The 13,955-nt window shown below is 46.6% G+C and overlaps 1 protein-coding gene across 1 annotated transcript in view; it reads left to right on the top strand.

Moving 5' to 3' along the window:
- POLE (DNA polymerase epsilon, catalytic subunit) overlaps positions 1 to 13,248 on the top strand; it is a 239,812-nt gene extending 226,564 nt beyond the window's left edge. Inside the window, exons 46-49 of the mRNA XM_075319950.1 lie at positions 10,278 to 10,478; positions 10,570 to 10,695; positions 10,780 to 10,869; positions 11,256 to 13,248. Of these exons, the coding sequence (XP_075176065.1) occupies positions 10,278 to 10,478; positions 10,570 to 10,695; positions 10,780 to 10,869; positions 11,256 to 11,369 (531 nt within the window). The 3' untranslated portion in view covers positions 11,370 to 13,248. The remainder of the gene's footprint in view (positions 1 to 10,277; positions 10,479 to 10,569; positions 10,696 to 10,779; positions 10,870 to 11,255) is intronic.
- The last annotated feature ends 707 nt before the right edge of the window (positions 13,249 to 13,955 follow it).

Genomic DNA, 13,955 nt, shown 5'->3' with positions numbered 1-13,955 from the left:
CCAGACCTGGATGTCTGCATGGCTCCCAGGTCTTCCCTGTGATCTCCGGTGGGTGCTGCATTCTGTCCTCTCCTGCTTCTGGCTGACACACATACACATACATACACACACACACACACACACACACACACACACACACACACACACACACAGCAGATCACAGCCTCTCAGGATTCTACAAGCGAGAAGAAATCGGTGTCTCTGGATGTGGTGAGTGTGTGTGATCCAATGTTTGTTTGTGTGTGTGAGATCGGATGTGTGCAGGGGTGCGATCCACTGCAGGTCCTCTGTGCTCGGTGTCTGGTGAGTATGATTGTGGTGTGTCTGCTTTCTATAATGAAGTATTCTGCGGTATCTGTAACTTTTTTACCTGCATGGACACTTCGTTATTTTTTTTTTAACTTCGCTTTATTAACAATTTCAAACATGGTACAACTGACATTTGCCATATAAAAATAGCTCAGTATATAGATAGTAATATTTGAATATAACTATGAACAGTCATATAAAGTCCATAATATCTTTAGCACTTAAAATAGAGCAATGTTATTATCCATATTTCTTATCATTTGCATATATATATAATTTTACATTGAGCATAAGAACAGCTCTATCAGCATGACCATATTTTGAAAACAAGCTAGAAAGAGGAAGAGAAAAAGGAAGAAAGAAAGAACAACAACAACAGCCACATTTTATTATTATATCTCAATATACCGTTGGACAGTGTTTCATATCCCAATATCTAACGGGAACCACCATTAACCGCATAATCTCCCTCAAACCTCCGCAAGTGTGTCTGGAGAAGAATTCCACAAACCCCAGATTTTGTTAAATTTTCCCGGGCACCCCCTATTATAATATACCACCCGCTCATAGACTATGGTTGCATTGACTAGTTTAACCCAGGACCGCACAGTTGGATTCGAATCTCCCATCCACCTCAGAGCTAATAATTTCCTAGCCAGAAACAATGCCTCTCTGAGGAGTATTGTCATGTAATGATCCCAGGACTCTTCCTCGGACACTTCATTAATGAACAGCGACTAGGGCTTATTTCTTTGTCGCTCCATTGGGAGACCCAGACAATTGGGTGTATAGCTTCTGCCTCCGGAGGCCACACAAAGTATTACACTTAAAAGTGTAAAGCCCCTCCCCTTCTGCCTATACACCCCCCGTGCCTCACGGGCTCCTCAGTTTTTATGCTTTGTGCGAAGGAGGCTGACATCCACGCATAGCTCCACATCTTAGTCAGCAGCAGCTGCTGACTATGTCGGATGGAAGAAAAGAGGGCCCATAACAGGGCCCCCAGCATGCTCCCTTCTCACCCCACTCTGGTCGGCGGTGTTGTTAAGGTTGAGGTACCCATTGCGGGTACATAGGCAGGAGCCACATGCTGTTTTCCTTCCCCATCCCTTAATGGGCTCTGGGTGAAGTGGGATCCTAATCGGTCTCCAGGCACTGGGACCGTGCTCCCTCCGCAGCCCCTGGGGAATCTGCTGGACAGGAGCCGGGTATCGTCAGGGACAAGGCCCTGCTACTGTGAGGTACTCTGTGTCCCCGTGGGGGACCGCGCATGGAGCGCTTGTGCCATACACACTGCAGCACTGCTGGGTGTGTTAGTGCGCCGGGGACTACCGCGCCGACCGCGCTTATTTGCCGGCCGCGCTTATAACTTTAGTCCCCGGCTTCTGCGGCCTAGTATCGCATATTCCCGCCCCCAGGCCTGCCAGTCAGGGGAAGGGCGGGACGCTGCACAGGACGTCAGCGCTGAGGGCTGGAGCATACTTTGTATCCTCCTCCCCCCTCACTCAGCACAGTGGGGCATCAGATTCCCGCACTTTCTAGGGCACGCCCACGGCCCCCTCCTCCCCACAGAACGCCGGCAGCCATTCCTGTCAGCACTTCTGACGCTGGAGAGGAGAGACAACACGGCTCTGGGAGGCCCAGGCAGGGAATCTGGTGATCACACAACCGCTTTGAGCGGTCGGTAAGCAGCACCTGTGGTGCTGGCCCCACTGAGTGCCGAAGTGTACATATATATATATGCTTATATGCTATACATTTACACTGTACGGTCGCACTGTTGATTTTTGGCTATATACCCTCCTGGATTGTACTCAGAGGAGACAACAGCATGTCGTCCGCAAAAAGCAAGGGTGCCAAAGCACAGGCTTACTTTGCAACCTGTACCTCATGTGCGGCTATACTACCGGCAGGTTCCACCGACCCTCATTGTGTGCAATGCTCGGCCCCTGTGGCACTTACTCAGCCGGAGCCTCTGCTACTGGTGGCCCAGGGGGAACCACCTGCTACCACTGTCCAGGTGACAGGGACGGAGTTTGCAGTATTTGCTGACAAACTGTCTGAGAGTATGGATAAATGGTCTGCTAAGATACTAGAAGCCTTACAGTCCAGACCGGCGACTCAGGCCCCGGGCACTGTTGAATCATTGACCCCAGGCCCCCCTCAGTTGGAGCAGCAAAGTGCTCCTGGGGTGAACCATAGGTCCCAGGGTGAGGTCTCTGACACGGACCGCAGTCCCAGGCCGCCTAAGCGGGCTCGCTGGGAAGTCCCCTCGACTTCATCACACTGTTCAGGGTCTCAGCAGGACGACTCTCTGGATGATGAAGCGGAGGTAGCAGATCAGGATTCTGATCCTGAGGCCGCTCTCAACCTAGATACACCTGAAGGTGACGCCATAGTGAATGACATTATAGCGACCATCAATCAGGTGTTGGATATTTCTCCCCCAGCTCCTCCAATTGAGGAGTCAGCTTCTCAGCAGGAGAAATTCCATTTCAGGTTTCCCAAGCGTACAATGAGTACGTTTCTGGATCACTCTGACTTCAGAGAGGCAGTCCAGAAACACTGAGCTTGTCCAGATAAGCGCTTTTCCAAGCGCCTTAAGGATACACGTTATCCCTTCCCCCCTGACGTTGTCAAGGGCTGGGCTCAGTGTCCCAAGGTGGATACTCCAGTCTCCAGACTGGCGGCTAGATCCATAGTTGCAGTGGAAGATGGGGCTTCACTCAAAGATGCCACTGACAGACAGATGGAGCTCTGGTTGAAATCCATCTATGAAGCTATCGGCGCGTCTTTTGCTCCAGCATTCGCAGCCGTATGGGCACTCCAAGCTATCTCAGCTTGTCATGCGCAGATTAATGCAGTCACACGTACGTCTGCTCCGCAAGTGGTGTCCTTAACTTCTCAGGCGTCGGCGTTTGCGTCCTACGCCATTAATGCTGTCCTGGACTCTGCGTGCCGTACGGCGGTAGCATCCGCCAATTCGGTGGCAGTCCGCAGGGCCATGTGGCTACGGGAATGGAAGGCAGACTCTGCTTCCAAAAGGTTCTTAACCGGTTTGCCATTTTCTGGCGACCGCCTGTTTGGTGAGCGATTGGATGAAATCATTAAACAATCCAAGGGAAAGGACTCATCCTTACCCCAGTCCAAACCAAACAGACCTCAACCACGGAAGGTACAATCGAGGTTTCGGTCCTTTCGGTCCGCGGGCAGGTCTCAATTCTCCTCGTCCAAAAGGCCTCAGAAGGATCAGAGGAACTCCGATTCATGGCGGTCTAAGTCACGTCCTAAAAAGACCGCCGGAGGAACCGCTCCCAAAGCGGCCTCCTCATGACTTTCGGCCTCCTCACACCGCATCCTCGGTCGGTGGCAGGCTTTCCCGCTTTTGCGACGCCTGGCTGCCACAGGTAAAAGACCGTTGGGTGAGAGACATTCTGTCTCACGGTTACAGGATAGAGTTCCGCTCTCGTCCTCCGACTCGATTCTTCAGAACATCTCCGCCCCCCGAGCGAGCCGATGCTCTTCTTCAGGCGGTGTGCACTCTGAAGGCAGAAGGAGTGGTGATCCCTGTTCCTTTTCAGCAACAGGGTCACGGTTTTTACTCCAACTTGTTCGTGGTGCCGAAAAAGGACGGATCCTTCCGTCCTGTTCTGGACCTAAAACTGCTCAACAAACACGTAAAAACCAGGCGGTTCCGGATGGAATCGCTCCGCTCCGTCATCGCCAAAATGTCCCAAGGAGATTTCCTAGCATCAATCGACATCAAAGATGCTTATCTCCACGTACCGATTGCTCCAGAGCATCAGCGCTTCCTGCGTTTCGCCATAGGGGACGAACACCTTCAGTTCGTGGCACTGCCTTTCGGCCTGGCGACAGCCCCACGGGTCTTCACCAAGGTCATGGCAACAGTAGTAGCGGTTCTGCACTCTCAGGGACACTCGGTGATCCCTTACTTAGACGATCTGCTGGTCAAAGCACCCTCTCAAGTGGCATACCAACACAGCCTGAACATTGCTCTGGAGACTCTCCAGAGTTTCGGGTGGATCATCAATTTTCCAAAGTCAAATCTGACACCGGCCCAATCACTGACATATCTTGGCATGGAGTTTCATACTCTCTCAGCGATAGTGAAGCTTCCGCTGGACAAACAGCGTTCACTACAGACAGGGGTGCAATCTCTCCTTCAAGGCCAGTCACACCCCTTGAGGCGCCTCATGCACTTCCTAGGGAAGATGGTAGCAGCAATGGAGGCAGTTCCTTTTGCGCAGTTTTATCTGCGTCCACTTCAATGGGACATTCTCCGCAAATGGGACAGGAAGTCGACGTCCCTCGACAGGAACGTCTCCCTTTCTCGGGCAGCCAAGGCTTCCCTTCAGTGGTGGCTTCTTCCCACTTCTCTGTAAAGGGGAAATCCTTCCTGCCCCCATCCTGGGCTGTGGTCACGACAGACGCGAGCCTGTCAGGGTGGGGAGCGGTCTTTCTCCACCACAGGGCTCAGGGTACTTGGACTCAGCCAGAGTCCTCCCTTCAGATCAATGTTCTGGAGATAAGGGCAGTGTATCTTGCACTAAAGGCGTTCCAGCCGTGGCTGGAAGGCAAGCAGATCCGAATTCAGTCGGACAACTCCACAGCGGTGGCATACATCAACCACCAAGGCGGAACACGCAGTCGGCAAGCCTTCCAGGAAGTCCGGCGGATTCTGCTATGGGTGGAAGCCACAGCCTCCACCATATCCGCAGTTCACATCCCGGGCGTAGAAAACTGGGAAGCAGACTTTCTCAGTCGCCAGGGCATGGACGCAGGGGAATGGTCCCTTCACCCGGACGTGTTTCAGGAGATCTGTTGCCGCTGGGGGATGCCGGACGTCGACCTAGTGGCGTCCCGGCACAACAACAAGGTCCCGACATTCATGGCACGGTCTCAAGATCACAGAGATCTGGCGGCAGACGCCTTAGTTCAGGATTGGTCGCAGTTTCAACTCCCTTATGTGTTTCCTCCTCTGGCACTGTTGCCCAGAGTGTTACGCAAGATCAGGTCCGACTGCCGCCGCGCCATCCTCGTCGCTCCAGACTGGCCGAGGAGGTCGTGGTACCCGGATCTGTGGCATCTCACGGTGGGCCAACCGTGGGCACTACCAGACCGACCAGACTTGCTGTCTCAAGGGCCATTTTTCCATCTGAATTCTGCGGCCCTCAACCTGACTTTGTGGCCATTGAGTCCTGGATCCTAGCGTCTTCAGGGTTATCTCAAGAGGTCATTGCCACTATGAGACAGGCTAGGAAACCAACGTCCGCCAAGATCTACCACAGGACGTGGAGGATATTCTTATCTTGGTGCTCTGATCAGGGTTTTTCTCCCTGGCCATTTGCCTTGCCCACTTTTCTTTCCTTCCTTCAATCCGGAATGGAAAAAGGTTTGTCGCTCGGCTCCCTTAAGGGACAAGTCTCAGCGCTCTCTGTGTTTTTTCAGAAGCGCCTAGCCAGACTTCCACAGGTACGCACGTTCCTGCAGGGGGTTTGTCACATAGTCCCTCCTTACAAGCGGCCGTTAGAACCCTGGGATCTGAACAGGGTGCTGATGGCTCTTCAGAAACCACCTTTCGAGCCAATGAGGGATATTGCTCTCTCACGCCTTTCGCAGAAAGTGGCCTTCCTAGTAGCAGTCACATCACTTCGGAGAGTGTCTGAGCTAGCAGCGCTGTCATGCAAAGCCCCTTTCCTGGTTTTTCACCAGGACAAGGTGGTTCTGCGTCCGGTTCCGGAATTTCTCCCTAAGGTGGTATCCCCCTTTCATCTCAATCAGGATATCTCCTTACCCTCTTTTTGTCCTCATCCAGTTCACCAATGTGAACGGGATTTGCACTTGTTAGATCTGGTGAGAGCACTCAGACTCTACATTTCTCGTACGGCGCCCCTGCGCCGCTCGGATGCACTCTTTGTCCTTGTCGCTGGCCAGCGTAAAGGGTCACAGGCTTCCAAATCAACCCTGGCTCGGTGGATCAAGGAACCAATTCTCGAAGCTTACCGATCTTCTGGGCTTCCGGTTCCCTCAGGGCTGAGGGCCCATTCTACCAGAGCCGTGGGTGCGTCCTGGGCTTTGCGGCACCAGGCTACGGCTCAGCAGGTGTGTCAGGCAGCTACCTGGTCGAGCCTGCACACTTTCACGAAACACTATCAGGTGCATACCTATGCTTCGGCAGATGCCAGCCTAGGTAGGCGAGTCCTTCAGGCGGCGGTTGCCCACCTGTAGGAAGGGGCCGTTTTACGGCTCTATTACGAGGTTTTACTTTACCCACCCAGGGACTGCTTTTGGATGTCCCAATTGTCTGGGTCTCCCAATGGAGCGACAAAGAAGAAGGGAATTTTGTTTACTTACCGTAAATTCCTTTTCTTCTAGCTCCAATTGGGAGACCCAGCACCCGCCCCTGTTCCCTTCGGGCTGTTGTTCTTTGTGTACACATGTTGTTCATGTTGAATGGTTTCAGTTCTCCGAAATTTCTTCGGATTGAATTTACTTTAAACCAATTTATAACTTTTCCTCCTTCTTGCTTTTGCACCAAAACTGAGGAGCCCGTGAGGCACAGGGGGTGTATAGGCAGAAGGGGAGGGGCTTTACACTTTTAAGTGTAATACTTTGTGTGGCCTCCGGAGGCAGAAGCTATACACCCAATTGTCTGGGTCTCCCAATTGGAGCTAGAAGAAAAGGAATTTACGGTAAGTAAACAAAATTCCCTTCTTTCGGGGCAGGGCTTATATTTAAGCCTTGCTGAAAATTCCTGCTAGGGTTTATTTTTGGGAGAAGGCTTATTTTTGGAAAAACATGGTATATGTGCCCCTGCTATGTACTGTGTAATGGCTGTGTCTGACTGTACAGGGACATGGTCTGATCATACCACTTCTCCTGGGCTGGGGAGGACACAAAAGAAAGTATAAAGATATTACGGCCCTGGGTCATAGCTGATTCTTTTTGTGAGGTGAAGCATTTACGTGGTTGTTTTTGTTTTGCTTTTTTGTTTTTTTTAAATATTTTACCTCAAAGAATTGCAGTCCTGTGCTGTAATATCCCGTGACCGGCCAGAGCACTCCAGTGTTTGCTGGGTGATGCGGAAGTCACAACTCAATGTAAGTCTAGGAGAGCTGGGCAATTCTGACCAATCATTCACAGCATTTTACAATAAAGTTTGTTAAAAAAAAAAAGTCAAAATTGATAGGGTTATCGCCGCGTCACCCGTGTTTATTAACCCTTTTGGCACTAATTGGCTAATTACTGACCAATCGGCGCCAAGAGGGAGTTAATTTAAGACGCTGATTATCGCTCTGCATGCTATCTTTAAAACTGGCATGCAGAGCAGTTGCGCAGAGCCCCTCAGTGCTAATGTTTTAGAAATATGTACTTAATGGCCAGTACGATACTGTTGGTTCACCTGTCTCCTGCGATCTCTGTTCTGTGTCTGCTGTGCTGTGTGCTTCTCCTTGTGCCATATCTAATCGTTGCAGCAGTTCCTAAATTCATGTTCCAGTATTCCCCACCCCCACTCCCCAGTTGCATTTTTTGCATACTTTTTTGTTTTCTTTTGCGCCTTTTGTGTATGCATCTTTTGTGCACACCTCAATTTCAGTTGTACTGAGCATCCAACCCCCCCCCTTCATAATTCATCGGTATAGATGAATCTTTGGCTCATTTCAAAGGGAGGCTAAAATTCCGACAATACTTGCCCAGAAAAAGGGTAAGGAACAGAATTGAACTATATTACCTGTGCGAGAATACATTTGGGGTACAAGAAGAGAAGGACAGCTTCACCCACCTGAATGACTCCCTGTCCTTGGGGTGAGTGAAAAATTGTGAGAGATTGGGTGCATCCACTACTGATTAAGGGTTATCACATCCACGTAGATAACGTTTACACCAGCATCCCACTTTTCAAGTCCCGTTCTGCCAGAAGTACAGTTGCATGCGGCACCATATGACAAAAATCAGAGATGCCTCCCTAAGCCAGTAATTGGCCAACTGCTGAGAAAGTGTGACAGTGCAGCGACATTGTGCTGGTTGTCAAGTATAAGAACAAGAGGGGATGTCCTTATCTTGAACACAATACACCATGACAACAGCTCCCTTGTCACTGTTGAAGGTACCATATCAGAAGTCCCAAAGTTAGATTGTCCTGGATCATAATAAATGGGGGTGTAGATCTCTCAGATCTGGTCTCCAAACCATACAGTGCCATGTGAAAAGCCAAAAAGTTGGCCGTGCACATTGTACAGATGACACTGTACAATGTATTTGTACTCTTTCGATGTGCAGGCAATACGGGGACCTTCCTTCAGTTTCAGGAGGTAGTCATCTGGCACTAATGTTTGACAGTCAGGAAGATGAGGGTCGCAGTACTTCTGAAATGGATAGTGCCTGTATTGCACCAGGTCAACATTTTCCCGGTGATATTCCCCAAATTGCGAGAAAGATAGGAACGCAGACCTCAGCGTATGCTCCAAAAGGGGAAAATGAAAGGACACAATTTACTATTGTGAAACTTGCCCTGAGAAACCTGGCCTTTCCATTAAGTACTGCTGGAAAGAGTACCACACGTCCATTTAATTGATAACATTGGTTTTACCCTGTTAACACATCACCCTTTTATAGTGTGATGTACTCCACACAGCTTACACATACCTATATTACTTTGTGCACCAGTAAAACCAAAAACTTTAGTATCATTACTATAACTAAGCCTCTAGATAATTCCTTGAGGAGTGTAGATTGCATTATGGGGTCACTTGTGGGGGCTTTCCACTGTTTAGGTACATAAGGAGCTCTCCAAAAGCATAATGCTGACCATAGACCATTCCGTCAAAGTCTGCACTCCAAAATTCTTTTTGGAGCTCAGCAGTGAGTCCAAGCAGTAGTTTCCCACAACATATGGGGTATCGCCTATTCAGGAGGAACTGCACAAGTTTTTCGGGGGACCATTTTCTCTCCCTACGCTAGTGAAAATGAAATAATTTGGGGTTCAAACAATATTATTGTGGGGAAAGAACATATTTTTTCATTTTCACGGTTCAATGTCGTAAAATTCTGTGAAGCAATTATTTGAGGGGTCTAGTTTCCAAAATAGGGTCACACGTGGGGGGTTTCCAATGTTTATGTACATTAGGGGCTCTGCAAACGCGACATGGCACACACTAACGATTCCAGCCAATTTTGTGCTCCAAAACTCAAATGGCGCTCCATCCTTTCAAGCCCTGCTGTGTGCCCAAACAGTCGTATTCACCACATTTGGGGGTATTGGCGTACTCTGGGGAAATTGCACAACATATATAATGCATTTTCTCCTATTACCCTTGTGAACGTGCAATATTTGGGGCTATAGTAACATTTTTGTGGCAAAAAGTAAAGTTTTCATTTTTCAGCGGTTGAAGGGTGCAGTTTTTAGAATGGTGTCATGTTAGGTTATTTTCTGTCATAGGCCCCTAAAAGCCACTGTAAATATGATGTGGTCCCTAAGAAAAAATTGAACATTTTGTTGGAAAAATGAGAAGTTGCCGCTAAAAGTTTAATCCTTCCAACTAAAGTTCACTTTGATAATTTTTTACCAGACATCCACTTGAGCGGCTTTGCAGTTTGCCAATATATATCACGTTGTGGATTTGCTTGCTGGAAATCCACTGTTTATCACTGTACCACCTCTTTAAACTTCTGAGTACTTGGCATGGAATATTAATTAGTTTACTATTTCATCACCCTATTCCACAGTGCTTTACACACATTATCCCTGTCCCCATTGAGATGCACAATCTAAATAGTAGATCTTTGTACTGTATATTTGAGTGGGTTTTCTCGGTACTACGGTTTCCTCCACACTCATTGCAGAAGTCCTTGATGCGCTAACCACCAAGCCACCGAGATGCCCACATAATTGAATGAGAAAAAGGTGTATTTTGGATTGTCTGAATTATGTTCCTATTTTGACTCTTTAGGTTCTCTCTCTGGATTCAAACATAACCAACCAGGTTAACAAATTAAAAAGAGATCTATTGCGCCTTATTGATGTTGGGGAATTCTCAGAAGACGCACAGTTTCGAGATCCATGCCGCTCCTACATACTTCCCGAAATCATCTGCAGAAGCTGTAATTTCTGCCGAGACCTGGACTTGTGCAAGGATCCTTCGCTCAGTCAGGTCTGCTTGTTGTTTGTGTTTTTATTGTTTGCATTTCTTTTTAACTATATCGGTGTGGTTTATCTTTTATTACCTTTGATCACCATTACAGGATGGGTCTGTGCTGCCACAGTGGATTTGTTCCAACTGCCAGGCAGAGTATGACACTGACAACATAGAAATATCATTAGTGGAAGCTCTGCAGAAGAAGATGATGGCTTTTATGCTGCAAGATTTAGTGAGTTTGTATAATCTCCTAGTTGTTTTTGTATCGGTTGGTTGGTATTTGTGTATTTATTGTGTTTTTATTGTATTTTTCCAGATCTGTTTGAAGTGTAAAGGTGTAAAAGAAGCAAACATGCCCATATACTGCAACTGTGCAGGAGACTTCAGTCTTACAATTTCTATGAAGGTACTTATAAATGTCTAATAAAATTATCCATAGAGTTTAACCTATAATATGTTGATCCAGATGAAAGAAAAAACTCCATGATTGAGTTTCTGAAATTAATAACCCCAAGTCTAATAACCTATCTTGTTATTATTGTTCATCCATTCCCTTAATAACCTCTGTACTTGCTATAGTTCAGCTCCAGTATGCCATTATGAACTGGAGCAAAATTGTGCCCTCACTCGTGACATATATAGAGAAATAACTGTTTTCATGAGCATCTATTCCTTTTTTTAATGCACTAAATTAATTAAGTTTTCTTGATGGCAGCTGCCTGGCACTAATCACTAAAGTTGAGTTTAGAATCTCAGAAATACACATTATATGACTATATTTTTAACTTGCAGGCTCTCATGGAGCAGGTAGATGCCTTCCGGAATATCGCCCAACATTACCAGATGTCTCATCTATTGGAAACTATCAACTGGCTTGTCCAACAGAATTCTCACCTGAGCGTGTGACTCCACGCTATGTTTTGGCTTTGTGTCCCCCACTCTATTAGGGAGGAGTCTGGTCAGCATCTGACATCACTTCTTGTGTACTTTGTATAAATTATAACTTTATAATAAATGTATGAAAATAGATGTTGTTTCTAAACTAATCTAACTCTTGAGAACGTGACCAGGCAGATATTTGGACTTTTTAAATTTCCCAACTGGTTTATCCCCCTAATGAAGCACATGACCATGTAAAGCTAATATGTATGACCTAATGTGGAGGTTTGTGAAAGTGAAAAATGTTTGTAAAGTTGTCAAATAGTTAACCCCTTCGCCCTGAAGCTAATTTTCACCTTCCTGACGGGGTCCGTTTTTTCAATTCTGACCAGTCTCACTTTATCAGGTTATAACCCTGGAACGCTTCAATGTATCCCAGTGATTCTGAGAGTTTGTTTTTATATATATATATTACACTTCATGTTAATGGTAAACTTGGGATGATATTTTTGCGTTTATTTGTGAAAATATCAGAAATTTAGTGAAAATGTTGCAATTTTCATACTATGAATTTTTATACCAGAGAGTTATGTCACACAAAATAGTTAATAAATAACATTTGCCACATGTCCACTTTACATCAGCACCATTTTTGAAACATCATTTTTTTGTAAATAAGTTCTGTCACTTTAGGTATGGTGAAGGACCAAGTGAACGGCGTAAGGGAAAGAAAACCCTTTGTTTAGGGAAAGGGGGAGATTGTAACCTTTGACCAAACCTACCGTTGGGCCCTGACTACCCTCACCACCCTAGACAGGTTGCACACATATCCGCCGAGCTGGATACCTGACCCTGAAGTAGGCCCTAGGTAGGGAGCGAATGGAATGAGCTCTTGGTCAACCCCACTAAGCACTAAAGAAGACACAGGGATAACAAAGAGGGGGAAAGTGAACAAACAACTTATCTCCAGATGATTTTGGTAGAGGAACTGCAACAACCACAAATATTCTCCAGATGTGTGCAAGCCGACCGGAGAGAACTGAAGACTTGTAAAGGGTAAGAGCTATCACCAGCACCAAGTAATAGGAAGTGAAGGTATATAAAGACACCAAAGGAAGTGCTGATGAAAAGCAGCTGAAAGGCTGAGGAACTTCGCAGGGTCCTAAAGGGAAAGGGATTAAAACCAAGCAGAAATAATAGGTCAGGGAGCAGTTTGCAAAGTGAAAATGCTGTGACTTTCTATATCTTGACACCACAGGACTGTCTGTCACCCATGACACACCCGTGACTGCTTCAAAGCTTATCATCAATTTCTCATCTTTCTAACAAAATTCACAAAACCATTTTACTTAGTGACCACATCACATTTGAAGTGACTTTGAGAAGCCTATGTGACAGAAAACACCCAACAGTGACACCATTCTAAAAACTTCACCCCTTAAAGTGCTCAAAACCACATTCAAGATTTATTAACCAAATTTATTAACCATTCAGGTGCTTCACAGGAACTAAAGCAATGTGGAAGGAAGAAATGAAAATGTTCTTTTTCTTATGTTACTTCAGCCCAAAATGTTGCTTTTCCCAAAAATAACAGAGAAACTGCACCATACAATTTATTGTGCAATGTATTCTGTCCTGACTAAGGCAATACCCCATACGTGGTGGAAAATTACTGTTTGGACACATGGCAGGACTCCGAAAGGAAAAAGCACCATTTCACTTTTGGAACACAAAATTGGCTGGAATCAAACACCATGCAGTGTTTGAAAAGCCTCTGATGTGCTTATACAATGGAAACCCCCCTCAAGTCACCCCAATTTGGAAACTACCCCCCTCGATAAATTCATCAAAATGTGTGGTGAACACCTTGAAACCCCAAGTACTTCAGAGTTTTACATTGTTGACCGTGAAAATGAATAAAATTGTTTATACTACAAAAATGTTGCTTGAGCTCAAAATTATTTAATTTTTTTAAAACTTGTTTATTAAACAGCAAGGTAGGTTTACAGATACAATTCCAAGGCTTACGAAATGTGTACACATAAGTTTACAGTAGACCAACAGTGTAAGCCCTTTTAACATGCATGACACCATATCGTTAAATAGCCGTTCACCTCAAGGCTTGTATGATGATATAAAACAAAAGAAGACTGTTTAGTTGCTATATCTTAAATCTATAATAGTCACAACAAGAACAAAAAAAAAAGCAATAAGCAATGGTTAACCAATTCTGCCGACTGGTGCCAACCCGAATGTTCTCAAACAATACCAGTCCAGGATCATTACCATGCTTAGTCCAGTTAGAGGCAAAAGGACTGCAGTTAATTAGTCATTGTCAAGGGGGAGGAGTTCTAAATTTCCCATACCTTAGTGAACTTCTCCGGGCACCCTCTATTCTGGTACACAGTCCACTTATAGGGAAGCACTGCGTTCACTAAAGGCCGCTTTACACGCTGCGATATCGATACTGATATCGCTAGCGTGGGTACCCGCCCCCATCTGTTGTGCGACACGGGCAAATCGCTGCCCGTGCCGCACAACATCGCCCAGACCCGTCACACGGACTTACCTGCCCGGCGACGTCGCTGTGACTGGCGACACGCCTCCTTTCTA

The sequence above is a fragment of the Anomaloglossus baeobatrachus genome, chromosome 1, assembly GCF_048569485.1.
Source record: "Anomaloglossus baeobatrachus isolate aAnoBae1 chromosome 1, aAnoBae1.hap1, whole genome shotgun sequence".
Classification (NCBI taxonomy): domain Eukaryota; kingdom Metazoa; phylum Chordata; class Amphibia; order Anura; family Aromobatidae; genus Anomaloglossus; species Anomaloglossus baeobatrachus.
Note: the sequence above shows the minus strand (reverse complement) of the source record. Positions and strands in the feature narration are given on the sequence as shown.